The 15,255-nt window shown below is 43.7% G+C and overlaps 2 protein-coding genes across 2 annotated transcripts; both read left to right on the plus strand.

The window, feature by feature from the left end:
- The first annotated feature begins 459 nt into the window (after positions 1–459).
- On the plus strand, positions 460–5,874 carry LOC143329109 (inositol monophosphatase 1-like). Its single transcript, XM_076744832.1, has 9 exons — positions 460–472; positions 1,077–1,186; positions 2,876–3,009; positions 3,289–3,393; positions 4,681–4,726; positions 4,824–4,932; positions 5,076–5,184; positions 5,380–5,531; positions 5,620–5,874. The coding sequence occupies exons 2-9, from the start codon at positions 1,127–1,129 to the stop codon at positions 5,775–5,777; spliced, it is 873 nt and encodes a 290-aa protein (XP_076600947.1). The 5' UTR covers positions 460–472; positions 1,077–1,126; the 3' UTR covers positions 5,778–5,874.
- Positions 5,875–6,856: 982 nt separating this feature from the next.
- LOC143329666 (inositol monophosphatase 1-like) lies at positions 6,857–13,981 on the plus strand. The gene is made up of 9 exons (XM_076745668.1): positions 6,857–6,923; positions 7,865–7,943; positions 8,157–8,290; positions 8,959–9,063; positions 9,678–9,723; positions 12,848–12,956; positions 13,286–13,394; positions 13,475–13,626; positions 13,758–13,981. Exons 2-9 carry the CDS (start codon positions 7,881–7,883, stop codon positions 13,886–13,888), a joined length of 849 nt encoding a protein of 282 aa, XP_076601783.1. The 5' UTR covers positions 6,857–6,923; positions 7,865–7,880; the 3' UTR covers positions 13,889–13,981.
- Positions 13,982–15,255: the final 1,274 nt, after the last annotated feature.

Raw genomic sequence — 15,255 nt, forward strand, 5'->3', positions numbered from 1 at the left:
CACACACACACACACACACACACAGCCTTTACTTTCACAAATACAATTAGCAGCGAGGACGAGTCTGAACAGGATGTTTGTTCGCAGTCAGCTGACTGACTGCACGTGCTGTTGCTTCCTTATGACCTTTGACCTCTGAACACCTCCCGAGCACACGCACACACGCACACACACACACACACACACACACACACTATCACACTGAAACAAAAATTTAAAATCAAGATTTTTCAATGGAGTTCTGTAAGAAACAAACGGAGGAATTTTAAGTGATCAGTCATGACACTGAGGATGACGAGGAGGATGAAGATGATGTGAGAGGGAGGGAGTCTCTTGATCAATGCAGAGCTGCCATTGGCTGCTTGTGTTGCAGGGAGGCAGGAGGTGAGCTCTGATTGGCTGTGTGTTGTATAAAAAGAGAAAAGACTTCAGAAGAGTTCAGAAAGTTCTTCAGAAGCTCTCTGGACTTCAGGTACGAACACTGGTTCTACTGGTTCTGATGGTTCTACTGGTTCTGATGGTTCTACTGGTTCTTTTTGTTCTGTTTGTTCTGTCATTTTTCCCCCTTTCTCGGGTCTTTGTCCTCCGTTTTCTTTGTCATCACCTCTCCTTCCTCTCTCGTGTTTTTCCATGTCATCATTTTTCCTCTTTTTCCTCTTCTTGTTTTTGTCCTTTTCTTCCTCTTTTTTCCTTTTCATTCCTTTGAGTTCTCTTTTCTTTATTATTTTGACATCAGCTTTTTTCTGTTCTTTGTCTTCTCCTCGTTCTCCCGTCATCACTTTTCCCTCCTTATTTTTCTTCCCTTTTCTTTCATGTCATTATTTTATCCTTTTCTCCGTCTATTCTTTCTGCTGTCTTCTTTTCTTCTTGTCTTGTGTCTTCCTTTCTTTTTCCCTCATCTCTTCCTGTCCCCTCATATTTTGTCTTTATCTTTGCACTTTTCTTCTTTGTTTGTTGTCATTTTTCATTTTCATGTTCCTCTTCATCCCCCTCTTCTCTTGTCCTGCTCCTTCTTGTCTTTCCTTCTTCTTCTTCTTTTTCTTTCTCTGATGTCAGTGTTTTCTCTTCTCTCACAGAGGGTCTCACTCTGCTCTGCATCATCGTCATCACCATCATCATCATCATCATGACCGACTGGACCGACTGTCTGAACTTCGGCATCTCTGTTGCCAAACAGGCCAGTGAGGTAAGAGATACACTGACCAATCACAACACGGCACTGAGACAGAGGTCAGAGTGCAGGACCTATGAAAAATGTGAGTTTTTGAAAAAAAAAAATACAGATTTTTTTTATATATTTTATTGTTTATTTATTTGCACAGTAAAAATAAATTAATAAAACATAAAAGGTGAGATTCTGAAAACACCTGAACGCATCGAAGGAATCTCACCTGAGGACAAAAACTAAGGCAAATATCAAATTCATATAATCCACCAAGACAAGCAAACAGCAGCCTGTCAATCAAACACAAAATCAAAACCACTCATGAAGAGAGACAAGCAGCTGAATGTCACAGCGAGTTACAGAATACAGAATCTTCATTACTCATGATGATTTTAATCGTTAGAATAATTAGAATAATATGAATTTAAACTCAGATTAGTTAAATCTCAAAATATTTTCTTGCACTTTTCACTTTTAGTTGGTTGTTTGATGTTCGGATTCAAACTTTTGCAGATTGTTGTTGACTCAACACTTTTCTTATTGTTGTTTATTGTTCCAAACACATTTTCATGTGAACTGAAACAGCTCATTTGTTGATGTCCATCAAACTCAGTGACTGAATAATTGTCAGACACATTCCCACCAATCAGACGACACATAGACGGCGATGTCACTCTCCAGATGTTTGAACGATGACTGTGCAAAAGAGGAAAAGACGAATCAGCAGCTTCAGGTCTTAAAGAGGAGGAAGAATGTGTTTGTGGTAGTTTAAATGCAGGAAGTGTCCACCAATAGCAGCACAACAGCCGGTGTGTCTGTCCAATCAGCTGCAGGAGGAGTGGATGATGATGAGTTCATGTTCAGGTCACAGTTTTGTAACATTTTGATAAAAAAAACGTCGAGGAATGAGAAGAATGAAGGCTTTTCTATTTGTGCTGATGACCCTGAAATGACCCTCACCTGCACTCAGGTACACACACACATGCACACACATGCACACACACACACACACGTACACACGTACACATGTACACACACACACACACACACACATACACACGTACACATGTACACACACACACACACGTACACACGTACACACACTCACACGCACACACACGCGCACACACACGCACACACACACGTACACACACACACACACACACACACACACACACACACGCACACACACGCACACACACAGGCTGCTCTGGATTTTGCTCCTGGTTTGATCAGAAATCCATTTGTGGTGTTTTTATCGTATTCATGTTAGTGGACATGTGAAATAACTCCTTGAAGAACCAGAGAAGAAGAAATCATCGTTCATGCTGCTGGTTTGTTTGGAGGCGACGGCCGCCTGCCTGCTCGTCTCACTCAAACACTGTTTTCAAAGCTCTGGATGAATATTGACGCTGACGTCAGTGGAAGTTTATCTAACCAGCGTACTTCTGAAGTACTTATCATTAGTACTGAAACTAGCACTACTACTACGGCCGCTGTTAATACCAACATTGCAATTTTGAAGTTATATATTAATATATTTTTTCTCAGCTGTGCGATAACTCTGTGTTTATTCTCCATGTTGGCCACAGTATTCTTCATTCTGTATCCTCCAGACTTTTTGTCTTTTGTAATACTTTCTGGCTGTAACGACTTCATTTCCCCAGTGTGGGATCAATCAAGTCTTCTCTCATCGAATGTGTTTTGCAGATTGTCCTGTCAGCGTTTCAGGAGCAGAAAGACGTGAAGCTGAAAAGTTCTCCGGCTGATTTGGTGACAGAAACTGATCAGAGAGTCGAGAAGATCCTCATCTCTGCCATTAAGAACAAATACCCACAACACAGGTTCCACTCTGGTTCTGTACTGTTCACTGTTCCTGCTGTGCCTTTTTGATTTGATATATATATATACACAATGAGATTTTATAAGGCTCTACATAAAAACATCTTCGTAGACTAAAGAAGATTTTGGAGACCAGTTAAATGCAGGTGGAGAATCAGTGGAGTGACCCATGAAACTGATTCTGATTGGATAGCAGGAATGAAAACAGTCTAAATGTCTGGCAGTAGCAGACAGGAAGTCAGCAGGTAAACTGGTGCGGTTGTTTAACCTCTGACCCTCAGGTTCATTGGGGAGGAGTCTGTAGCTGCAGGTGAGCGTCTCGAGCTGACTGACAGTCCCACCTGGATCATCGACCCCATCGATGGGACTGTTAACTTTGTACACAGGTGAGAGGCTCACACGGGGCCAATGGGGCCTGATGTGAATACATGTTGTGACTGACAGTCGCTCTGTTTCTCCAGTAGCAGGTAAAAGTCTTTTTTCAGGAGCTCAGAGCCAGTTTTCCTTCACAGAATGTCAAAAGGTCCAATGTGAATCATAATGTTCTTGTCACTTGGATGTGCAGAGAGGACGACTGGTACCAGATGTGTCATTCACAGTGACATTTCCAGTCTTTGCCGTTCTTACATGATTGGTTACATCGTGCCCAATCAGAAGCATGTCTCCTGTATCAGGTGTGGGGCTACCGGCACTTCTCCTGGCCCTCAGCCTAGCAGTGGTTTTGGGACTATATCTTTGTTTTTGTCCAGCCGTATTAGTTTTCAGTTTCTCTGGCCTCGGCGTGGTTAATGAAGTCACACCGCCCGCCGGCCGTTCGGAGTCGGTGGGTCATACGTGTGTTGCAGTGAGAGTTCAGGTGGTGCAGTGAGTGTTGGTCATTAGGGACGGTTGGTTTGTGAGCTCAACAGCTGATCCAGTGGTGCTCAGACACATGCAGGGCAGCGTTTCAGCCAAATCTGAGCCAGGAGAGTCAGTGAAGTCCCAGTGATTTATGAGTATGTGGGATTCATTTTCAGAAACTTTTGCCCCCCAAAAAACAAACAAGCAAAAAAAACAAAAGACTGTAAGCAAAGTGGAGAGCGAGCAGCGTCTGCTCTGAGCAGGCTGTGCTTGAAGTACGGAAGCATCTAGATCATCAATATTATCTATAATCTATATGATCTATATCCATCTGTATCGTGCACATCACCTTTCCATCTTCACGCTTCATGTCTACAGTATCACCTACACACATCAGAAGGTCGGTGGTTCGATCCCTGGCCTCAGCAGTCTGTCGAAGTATCCTTTGGCACGATACTGAACCCCAAATTGCTCCTGATGCTGGCCATCGGTGTGTGAGTGCTTGACGCTCATAATGAGCAGGTGGTCCAGCTGTATGTCTGTATGAATGTGTGTGTGAATGCAGACTTGCTTCGAGTGGTCATTGGACTAGAAAAGACCTCAATAAAATACAGTCCACTTACCATCTGTATCATCTGTATCGTCAGCTGGGTACCATGAATGTGTGAACCAACCTGACCAGGTATTTCACTCCTAGAACCACAATTCATAGAACCGTCACTTATCGAGCTGTCATTAGGACTCGTAGTACTGCAGTTATGACTTGTAGAACTGTAATTAAAACTGTCGTTATGACTGTGTGTGATTGCAATCGTGCTTTGTTTCTGCTGCAGGTTTCCATTTGTGGCCATCTCCATCGCCTTCACTGTCAACAAACAGGTAAAGTCACCTGTCAGTTGCAGCTCAGTGCTTATGGGTCTGAGGTCAGCTGGGGGGTCAGACAGGAAGTGGACTGACATGTTGTTGTTGTCATCAGACGGAGTTTGGAATTGTGTACAGCTGTGTGGAGGACAAGCTGTTCTATGCTCAGAGAGGAAGAGGAGCGTTTCTGAATGGAGAGCCGCTGCACACCTCCGGGCAGGAAGGTGACACACGCACACACGCACACACACACACACACACACACACACACGCACACACGCACACATGCACACACACGCGTACACACATACTCTGAGGTTTAAGGTGAAATTGAGCTTTTTCTGACTGTTCTGTATCCTCCAATCAGATGTCAGCAGGTGTGTAGTGGTGACGGAGATTGGGGCCGAGCGTGATGACCTTGCTCTGTCCACCATGACGTCCAACATCTTTAGACTCCTGAGTCTACCTGTACATGGGTGAGAGCATCCTTGTTTTTCTTTTTCATGAAAATACCTTTGAATTACCGATGAAATGTCTCCAACAGACTCCGTGTGTGGACAGTGAGACGGGTTGTTTTGGACACTTGTCAGCATGTAACCCGGGGTTAGCGTCGAGCTCTGTGCGCCGCGACCTCAGTAACGTGTTGTTTGCGTGTTTCTTGTATGTTCCAGTGTCCGTGCACTGGGGACGGCGGCGGTCGACATGTGTCAGGTGGCGACGGGGGCAGCCGACGCCTACTATCACATCGGGATGCACTGCTGGGACATCGCCGCCTCCGCCATCATTGTCCAGGAAGCCGGAGGTGTTGTCATGGATACAGATGGTTTGTAACTGATGAGTGATGTCATGTCTCACCTGTGTGTACCTGCTGGCAGCACGTCCTCCTCTCATTGGTCCGTGTGTCTCATCAGGCTCAGAGTTCGACATGATGTCAAGGAGAGTCATCGCTGCGAGCTCGTCTGCTGTGGCCAATCGTATCACTCAGGTCATCCAAGTGTTTCCCTGTCGCCGTGACGATGAAGAGCCCTACAAGTGTGTCTGTGGAGCGACAGGTGTGAACGGAGTGTAGGTCAGCTGACAGGAAGTGTGACGGAGGTGTTTCTGCACAATGTTGTCATATTTTTAAGGTGTGACGTGACTTAAAAAAAAATCCAAAACGCTAATAAAACCTGAAATGTTCCTGGTTTCTTCTGATCTTCTGGACTCAGCCCCATCATTTATTGTTGTCTTCGTCTCTTCATGTCTTATTAGCGACTAGTTTGTTTCAAACTGCTCATTTAGTCACGTGTGTGAAACCTGATCACACCATTAAAACATGTAATTAAGACGGAGAGCAAAATGCTTGATTAAATTTCATGTGAGGTTAAATTCAGATGGAGGGCAGGAAGTGAAAAGTGCAGTGGGTGAGATGGAGGAAAGTTCTTACTCAGCTGGTTTAGATAAATTAAGAGAGAAAGGTACAAACAGAAAATCAGATCAGATATTGGATGCGACTGTTACGTCATGAAGAGGAGCCATTTTTAAACTGAGCTGGACGAAGCTGAACTGCTTCATTAGCTGATTCCCAAACACGGCCTGAAGATATGTATGATGAACGATGGCCATTCTCCAATAGAACATAGAAGTAATAGAAACGTTATCTCAGTCCCCTGATGCTTTTGGTGTTGATACAGTCAAATCCAACTGGTTCTGTTCATGTTACTGTTTTTCAAACATGTTAAAATGGACGAAAAGCCATCATGGTGGACTGTTACAGTCCAAAGGTTAGACTTGTGTGTCCAATTTGAAGTCAGCTGGACTTAATCCGTGATGGCCGTGGCCTTTCCAAAGTTGAAATTTTGCTTAATTATGGCGCAGCTGTTGGGCCACCTGGGCTCATGTATCTTGGGAAGCACATGCACATCACTTCCAGTTATTTGGCCCAGTTTCATTTATCCAGTTTATTCAGTTTCAGCAGCTTGAGTCTTTGTTTCAGAAGAAGAAAGAGGAAAAGAAAAGAAGAAAACTGTCTGAAAAAGATCATTCTGCACCGTAACAGAAAAATACAAAGAGCTTCAAACAACCTTCAGGCTCAGAGGAACACGTGCAGCTCACTGAGTGAACCACAAGAGGCAGCAACACTGCGCGCGAAGAAGAAGAAGAAGACGACGATACCACACCGGAAGCGTGCGGAGCCGCTGACCCGCACCAGCGGAAGACAATCGACTGATCGAAGGTGAGATTTTCCTTTTAATGGTGTTTTATTATATTGTTATTTACACGGTGTTTGTCTCGGTGGAGGCGACTTCTCCTTCCGGTCAGATTCCCGCCTTAAATCACAGACTTCAGCTCTCTCAGTGTTCAGGTGTTGGACGTCCGTCCCACCAGACTCCTTCTAGAGTCTCCAGATTTTAAGCTGCTTCGTTTATGAGGACACACAGCGGGACAGGGCGGACACAGAAAGTGTCCAGAGCCGCTGACAGCCGTCGGTTTGGCTCTCGGAGTGAATGTTTCCTGACTTTCCAACGTTTTCAAGTGTAATAATTATGCAAAAGTTTGTTTGTTTAGCTTCTTTCACTGTGCAGCTCAAAGCTCCTCACATAAAGAAGACAGAATGGACAGACAGGCTTGGACACACCTTGCTGTCCAGCTCGTGTCCCTGCTGATGAGTGGCTTCATTCACATGTTGGATCAATTCAAAGATGTCCAGTGAATTCAGAAACCCCATAACGGAGTCCTTGTTCTGTTGATGTGACCATTCAGGATTCATCTGTTGTTTCCAGTGATTGATCAGCAGCGATCAGCAGTGATCGATCAGCAGTGATCGATCAGCAGTGATCGATCACCAGCGAGCAGCTGTGATCGATCAGCAGTGATCAGCTGCGATCAGCCATTAACAGTTTAATGATGATTCTGCTCTGAGCTCAAGAGGAAGACATTCAAGTGAAGTCAGTTCACCCACAACAACGTCATTACACACACACACCCAGACAGACAGACACACACACACACACACACACCCAGACAGACAGACACACACACACACACACACACTGTTCAGTCTGCAGGACAAGTGTCTGTCTGTGTGTGTGCGTGTGTGTGTGTGAGAGAGATCACAGATCAGTGATCAGAGTTCAGAGATTCTTCTTCTTCTCCTCTTTAATCTCTCTTTATAAGGAGCTGCTCCTCCAACATGGCCGACCTCTGGCAGCACGCCATGGACCATGCTGTCGCCGCCGCACGCAGGGCCGGAGAGGTCAGAGAGAGTGTGTGTGTGTGTGTGTGTTACTGTGTTAGTGTATGTGAGATTCCTTTTTCAGTTTTAATCGTTTTCTGAAACAAATACAATAAAGGTTCATGTTTTGATGACATAATGATATTTTTGACATAACACACAATTGATCGTATGTATTGATCACAGTATTGATCACAGTATTAATCACATGTATTGATGGTGTGTATTGATAAGGTGGTGCGTGAGGCTCTGCTGGACGACAGGAAGGTGACAACGAAGAGTTCGTCTGTTGATCTGGTGACACAAACCGACCAGAAGGTGGAGCAGCTCATCATCCAATCAGTGAAGGAGAAATTCCCCACTCACAGGTAAGAAGCTATATGTGTGTTTGTGTGTGTGTGTTTATGTGTGTGTGTGTGTGTGTGTGTCTGTGTGTTTGTGTGTGTGTGTGTGTGTCTCTGTGTTTATGTGTGTGTGTGTGTGTTTGTGTGTGTCTCTGTGTTTATGTGTTTGTGTGTGTGTGTGTGTGTGTGTGTCTCTGTGTTTATGTGTTTGTGTGTGTGTGTGTTTATGAAGAAGAAGAAGAAGAATCGGGGGGAGACATTCCCCTTTATTCGTCACACACGTACATGCAGACACGGCACACGAGGTGAAATTTATCCTCCGCTTTTCACCCATCCTGGTCGTCCCTCCTCCGCGGCAGACCAGGAGCGGTGGGCAGCCAGACCGGCGCCCGGGGACCCATCTCGTCGTCACCATTGGTCAGGTGGTGATCTTCTTGCATGTTTTTAGTGGGGGTATATTTTTATGGAGGATACCCCAGGTGAACACGGGGAGAACATGCAAACTCCACACAGAAAGGCCTTTTTTCCTCGAGCAGCAGGCACCGAAGGCATGGTGGAGGACACACCCCCGGTGCCCGCAGCGAGAATCGAACCCGGGACCTTCTTGCTGTGAGGCGACAGTGTTGCCACCGTGCCACCGTGCCACCACGCACGTTTATGTGGGTATGTGTGTGTGTGTGTGTGTGTGTCAGATTCATAGGGGAGGAGTCTGTGGCTGCAGGTGAACCTTGTGTCCTGACTGACAGTCCCACCTGGATCATCGACCCCATCGATGGGACAACCAACTTTGTTCATGCGTGAGTTTTTTTATTCACCACACATGACACTGAGCATGCTGACACGATCACATCATCATCATTGTCATCATCATCATCATCATGAAGTTGAAAAGAAAAGGGACCTGGACCAGAGCCACACTGCCAGTTGTGTCTATCTAAACCAAAATTCTTTGGAAATGTAACAAACATAAGAAGAAGAAGAGAGTGTCATTTCGCCATTCCCACGTTTCCACGGAGTTGGAGGAAAAACAGCTGCTTGAAACTCGTCACACAGTGAGAAAAAATAGATGCCACAACCAGTCTCTGCCCGCTACAGGAAGTTTTTCCTCGCCACTGTGACCGCACTCATGGTGGGAACTGTTGGGTCTCTCTCTTCCCTTTGACACTTTCTTTTGTCAGATAGTTTTGGTTTTATGTGTCCAAACCTGGACCTCAATACGATGCAGGTGAATGGGGTTTAGTTTGAAACATGACATTTAAAGAGTCCCTGGTGGTCTGATAATCCACACGAGCTATTACAGACAGTATAACTACAGTCCCATTAAGAACCTGACACCTTAACAGAAATAAATATCAATAGTTAAAAACACACACTGACTTTTACTGACCTTCAATAATAACTCTGTTAACAGATTCCCCTTTGTTGCTGTTTCCATCGGATTCTCTGTCGACAAGCAGGTGAGTTCACTACAGTCCACTTCATGACCTACTGTACTGTGGCCTATGACTACTACGAGCCACACCCCCAACAACCCTGTGACTGACTGTACTGTGACTTACTGTACTATGACATACTATGACTTACTGTACTATGACTGACTGTACTATGACTGACTGTACTATGACATACTATAACTTACTGTACTATGACTTACTGTACTATGTCCTACTGTACTGTGACTTACTGTACTATGACATACTATGACTTAATGTACTATGACTTACTGTACTATGACATACTATGACTTACTGTACTATGACTTACTGTGCTATGACCTACTGTACTATGTCCTACTGTACTGTGACTTATTGCACTATGACTTACTGTACTATGACTTACTGTACTGTGACTTACTGTACTATGACCTACTGTACTGTGACTTACTGTACTGTGACTTACTGTACTATGTCCTACTGTACTGTGACTTACTGTACTATGACTTACTGTGCTATGACTTACTGCACTATGACCTACTGTGCTATGACTTACTGTACTATGACTTACTGCACTATGACCTACTGTGCTATGACTTACTGTACTATGACCTACTGTACTATGACTTACTGTACTATGACTTACTGTGCTATGACTTAGCACTTGGCGATGGCGGTGAGGAAAAACCTCCTTTCAATGGACAGAAACCTCGAGTGGAACCAGATTCTGGGTGACAGAGAGACAGACAGACATGCAGTGACAGTAAAAATAACAACAGCTAAAATAATGTATATGTATATATTAATATGACATAGTATATGTACATAATGATAATAATATGTGCAATCACGCAGCCACGATCCATAGGAACCTGTGAAACCACAAAGACTCTGGGGATGAAGCCAAGTTAGTAACATGCATTCAGGGGACGTGAATGTGTACAAATGCAGAGGCAGAGGAGGAGAGAGAAGCTCAGTGTCTCAGCCTATAGCAGCAGAGCTGGCCCTAACTGGAAGCTTCCATATTAGTGGAACCCCATTTCCTTCCAAGTTTGCTGGTTTGGGGGTGTACAGCTACAGCACAGATATCGGAATTGGTCATTGCATAGACCTCGAATGTACGAATCTTTGCCTAATGGTGTGTTGTCCAGTCACAGGAATTCACAAGTTATTAAATGATGGTCTGATAAAAGAGGATTTTGGTGAAGTCGGGTCTGATACTGTGATAAACACAGTGCTAAAGCTATCAATGTCTCAATCACCTACAAACATTGATCTGTTTTAAGGACTAAGCTTGATAAAACCTCAGAGAATTCACATAAAATTTCAGAAAATGGAGCAGGAGCACGGCGCACTGTAACAAATAGAACTGGCTATAGTGTTTTCCAGGTTTGGTGTGAAGGACTTACAACAAGGCCTTTGAATTAATTACAGCTGAGTTTAGGTTTAGGTTTGATTGAGAGGCCAGCTTTAGGCCTTACAGTCATCTTCTAACCCTTTCCTGATTTCAGAAGGAACACATTGTTGAATTTCAGCAGCACTCAAATTTGTCCCTCCAGCTTTGCTGAAGACAAAGAAGAAGGTGTTCCTGCAACGCAACAGAACGAACGTTATACATACGTTGACCTGTTATACTGTGCCATGTTATACTAAGGAACACTACACCACAAATTATCTTCATATATACCTCAATATACTACAGTCTGGTTGAACTATATATACTATTACCTCCTATTATGACCTACTACACTATGAGATGTTATACCAGGTGTTCTCAGACTTATTACTCAAAGGTCTGCATTTTTATTCACGATCAGAGGTCCCCAACAATTGGCAATAACAAAAAATATTTAATCAATCAATTAATATCGTCATCTCTTGTGATTGGATCAGTGAGGCAGACGAGGCTCAGACAGTTCGTCCATATTTATTTCTGACTCATTTTCTTTACTGTGTCTCAGAGAAAAGAGACACGTTCTGTATCTGTGGTCCAGGAGCTGATAGTCCGTCCTGTGGTGGAGCTTCAACGTGTGAACTCAACAACACACGACACTAACCCGAACCAGCCACATTAAAACCACATTCATCTACGGACAGACCACTGTGAACGACCCCCAGCTGCACTGAATATTCAACATCACTAACTGTTGGTTCATCAACAGAAAATTCATTTCAGAATAGAAAACATGACCCTTCATAATATATTGCAGCCTGGTTATGACTTGGGGTGTGGCAGGGGCCCTCAACTGTATCTGTCCGAGGGCCAGAATGGTTCTGTGGGAGCCTAACTGCAAATTAAAACAAAACAAATACATTTTTGGGACTGTTTAACTCATTATTGTTTAATATTTTCACTTTCCTACGAAATTCATCTTATTTTTATGGGTCTGTCAGCATGAACACACTCTTAAAAATGTGGAAAATCCACGATGATAACTAGAAAAGACCTGCGTGCTACCAACGACCAATGAATGAGTCCTTATGCCAACAAACACTGCTGTTCTGGGACTTAATACAACAGTTGATTGTCCATTACTATGCGTCTCTGTAGAATGGGTAACTATTAATTACTGACTTTTTTCAATACAAAAACCACAATTTGACTACCAATGAATGAAGCAATGAAAAAACCTTATCTTCATGATTCCAGGAAGCAAACAAAAATACTCAGTTTGAGACTCAATCCAACAGGTGACCTAGTACCATACTGTAGCATGTCCTCCTGTGCTGTGACCTATGATATCATGACCTACTGTACTATGCAAATGTTATACTATATTAGCTATATTAATGACTGTCACATGCATACTATGACTTACTATTGTATGATCTCCTATACTATGACTTATACTGTGAACTTCACCCCAAAAAGGCTGTCTTTGTAAAACAGGATGTGAAACAGGTTAGCAAACAGGTGAGAGGATCATGATTGGGTATGAAAGGGGCATCCTGGAAAGGCTCAGTCGTTCACAGAGGATGGAGCGAGTTCACCACTTTGTGAACACACGACTGGATGAAGGAGGTTAACACATGGACTCAGGAACACTTCAGAAAAACTGTTGTTGGTCAACAATATACTGCATCCTACTGCAGTATGTACTTCTATATATACACCCCACTATGGCTGTACCTCTCTGTCCTCCTTCAGGTGGAGTTTGGTGTGGTTTACAGTTGTCTTGAAGACAAGATGTTCACAGCGAGGAGAGGGAAGGGGTCATTCTGTAACGGAGAGCCACTGCAGGTTTCTGACCAGGAAGGTCAGTAATTAATAACATAACACAAAGGACTCAGTCATTGATAATCCACCAGGATGAGTCAATATCAACAAATCTGACTGAATTCAAATGCAGTGATCCAAGGTTACAGCTGAAGTGTTTCATTTAAAGCATATTAAAAATGTCTGGAGCAGATGTGACCAGACTTCTGAAAAAATACATCTAAGCTTGAAAAATCACCATGTTTGCACTGATTTCTGTTTGTTATAAGATGTAACTGAACACAACAGCTATGTGAAGTAAGACAATATGTTATGATGCTCTGATCCACCAAGAGACCCGAATTTGACCTGTGTCCTTTTTTCTGAAAGACATTAAACAGTCAATCATCGCCACAGAGTTTGGATCCAACAGAGACCCTGAAGCTGTCGACAAAATCTTTTCAAGCCTGAGGAACATCCTTTGCATCCCTGTACATGGGTAATACTATTGATACTGCAGTAAAACCACTGATATTGTAAAGTTAATATGTACTTAGACCAGTATATGTACGTTGCCAGTGTGCGTGGTGCAGGAAGTGCAGCGATCAACATGTGTCTGGTGGCGTCTGGTTGTGTTGAAGCATATTATGAGATTGGGATCCACGTTTGGGATGTTGCTGCCGGCTCGCTGATCGTCTCAGAGGCCGGAGGAGTCCTGATGGACGTCGAAGGTAAAGATGCTCAAAAAGCCACGCTGTGTCTCTGCTGATGATTCAAATAGAGAAATCGACACTGAAACATCCAGGTGACAGTCATCTGGTTTTAAAGTGTTTGCGGGTTGTCTGCCTGTATCTGTGTTCAGGAGTAGCGGTGGACCTGATGTCCAGAAGAATCGTTGCTGCCAACAGGAGAACCATCGCTGAGAGGATCGTCAAAGAGATCGACTCCTTCAGTCCGCCCAGAGATGATGCTCCATCACCACTCAAACAGTGAAGAAGTGCAGAGCATTCCAGATCAAACAACATGTTTTATGTGTGAAATTTGCTAAGTTTGTGATAAATAAAGTGTGTCATGAAAGCAAATACACATCTGGGTTTGTTTGATATGACATCTGCACAACATCTTGTGTCTGTTACCTAAAGACGACGGGTGGTACAGCAGAACGAGAGGCGTTAGATTAAGATGACAGGTGCAACATTGGGCACAAAGACTGCTTTAAGCGTGATGGGATACATCCAAACATGCAACACTGGTTGCAGACTGCTCAGCACCAACCTGTGTCATGATCTTGGCATGCTGTATAAGAATACACAGACACGACAGCAAACAGGCAGACAGCCTGTAACTCGCCACCCTCACCCAACCCTCTGCTTCACATCACCCAAGACATTCAGAGGATGCCTCTGTGACAATCAGGGATCCTTCTTCAATTCAATTCAGTTTTATTTGTATGGTGCCAAATCAGAACAAAAGTTGTCTCAGGACGCTTTCCATATAGAGCTGGTACAGGCCGAGCTCTTTTCTTTCTTTTCTTCTTCCTACTCTACATCACATTCTCCAGGCACCCAGTCTTCACAGCCAATCAAGGTGTTAGTTAAAGCTGCCACACTGAAGCTCAGTCAAACTGTTAAACAACAATAACCACAGACATCATCACTCAGGTGTTTGTCAGAATTGTGGTAGCGGCAACGAACTGTGATCACAGACGATGGTTGTTGTAAGTGATGTCCATGACAGAATCGAGTCAGTTTTCAATGCAGAACCATCTGAGGCCTGAAGATCACGACCAGACAGTGTTGGTTTTTGGCCTCGTCCCTTGGGTACAGAGATTTCTTCAGATTCTCTGAGTCTTTTAATGACAATATGTTCTGTAGACAGTAGAATCCAGAAACTCTTTGCAGTTTTATGTGAGAAACATAATTCTTAGATTGCTGCACTATTTGAGTTATTTTGAGAGCAATGTAGCTTGGTGCTAGTCCATTAAGGGCTTTGTGTATGAGGAGGAGGACCTTAAGACCTGAATGTTACAGGATGCCAGTGCAGAGCAGCTAAAACTGGACTAATGTGGTCTCTGTTCTTGGTTCTGGTTCATAGTCGAGCTGCAGAGTTTGAATGAACTGAAGTCTCTCAGTGTTTTTCATTTCAAAGTTCATCTGAAGTTCTTTGTTTCAGGACAGACTAGAAGGATTTCAGCTTGTCTCATTTAACTTGAAGAAATTCTTGCTCATACATTGATTTACTGATTAACAGACAGTCAGTGACAGAGTCTGTAGCTGCAGCATCATCTGGTTCAGCACAGATGTTCAATTGTGTGTCATCTGCATAGAAACATACTCTGTGCTCTGTAATGACGCCACCCA

This window comes from Chaetodon auriga, chromosome 12 (genome assembly GCF_051107435.1).
Source record: "Chaetodon auriga isolate fChaAug3 chromosome 12, fChaAug3.hap1, whole genome shotgun sequence".
NCBI classification, from domain to species: Eukaryota; Metazoa; Chordata; class Actinopteri; order Chaetodontiformes; family Chaetodontidae; genus Chaetodon; species Chaetodon auriga.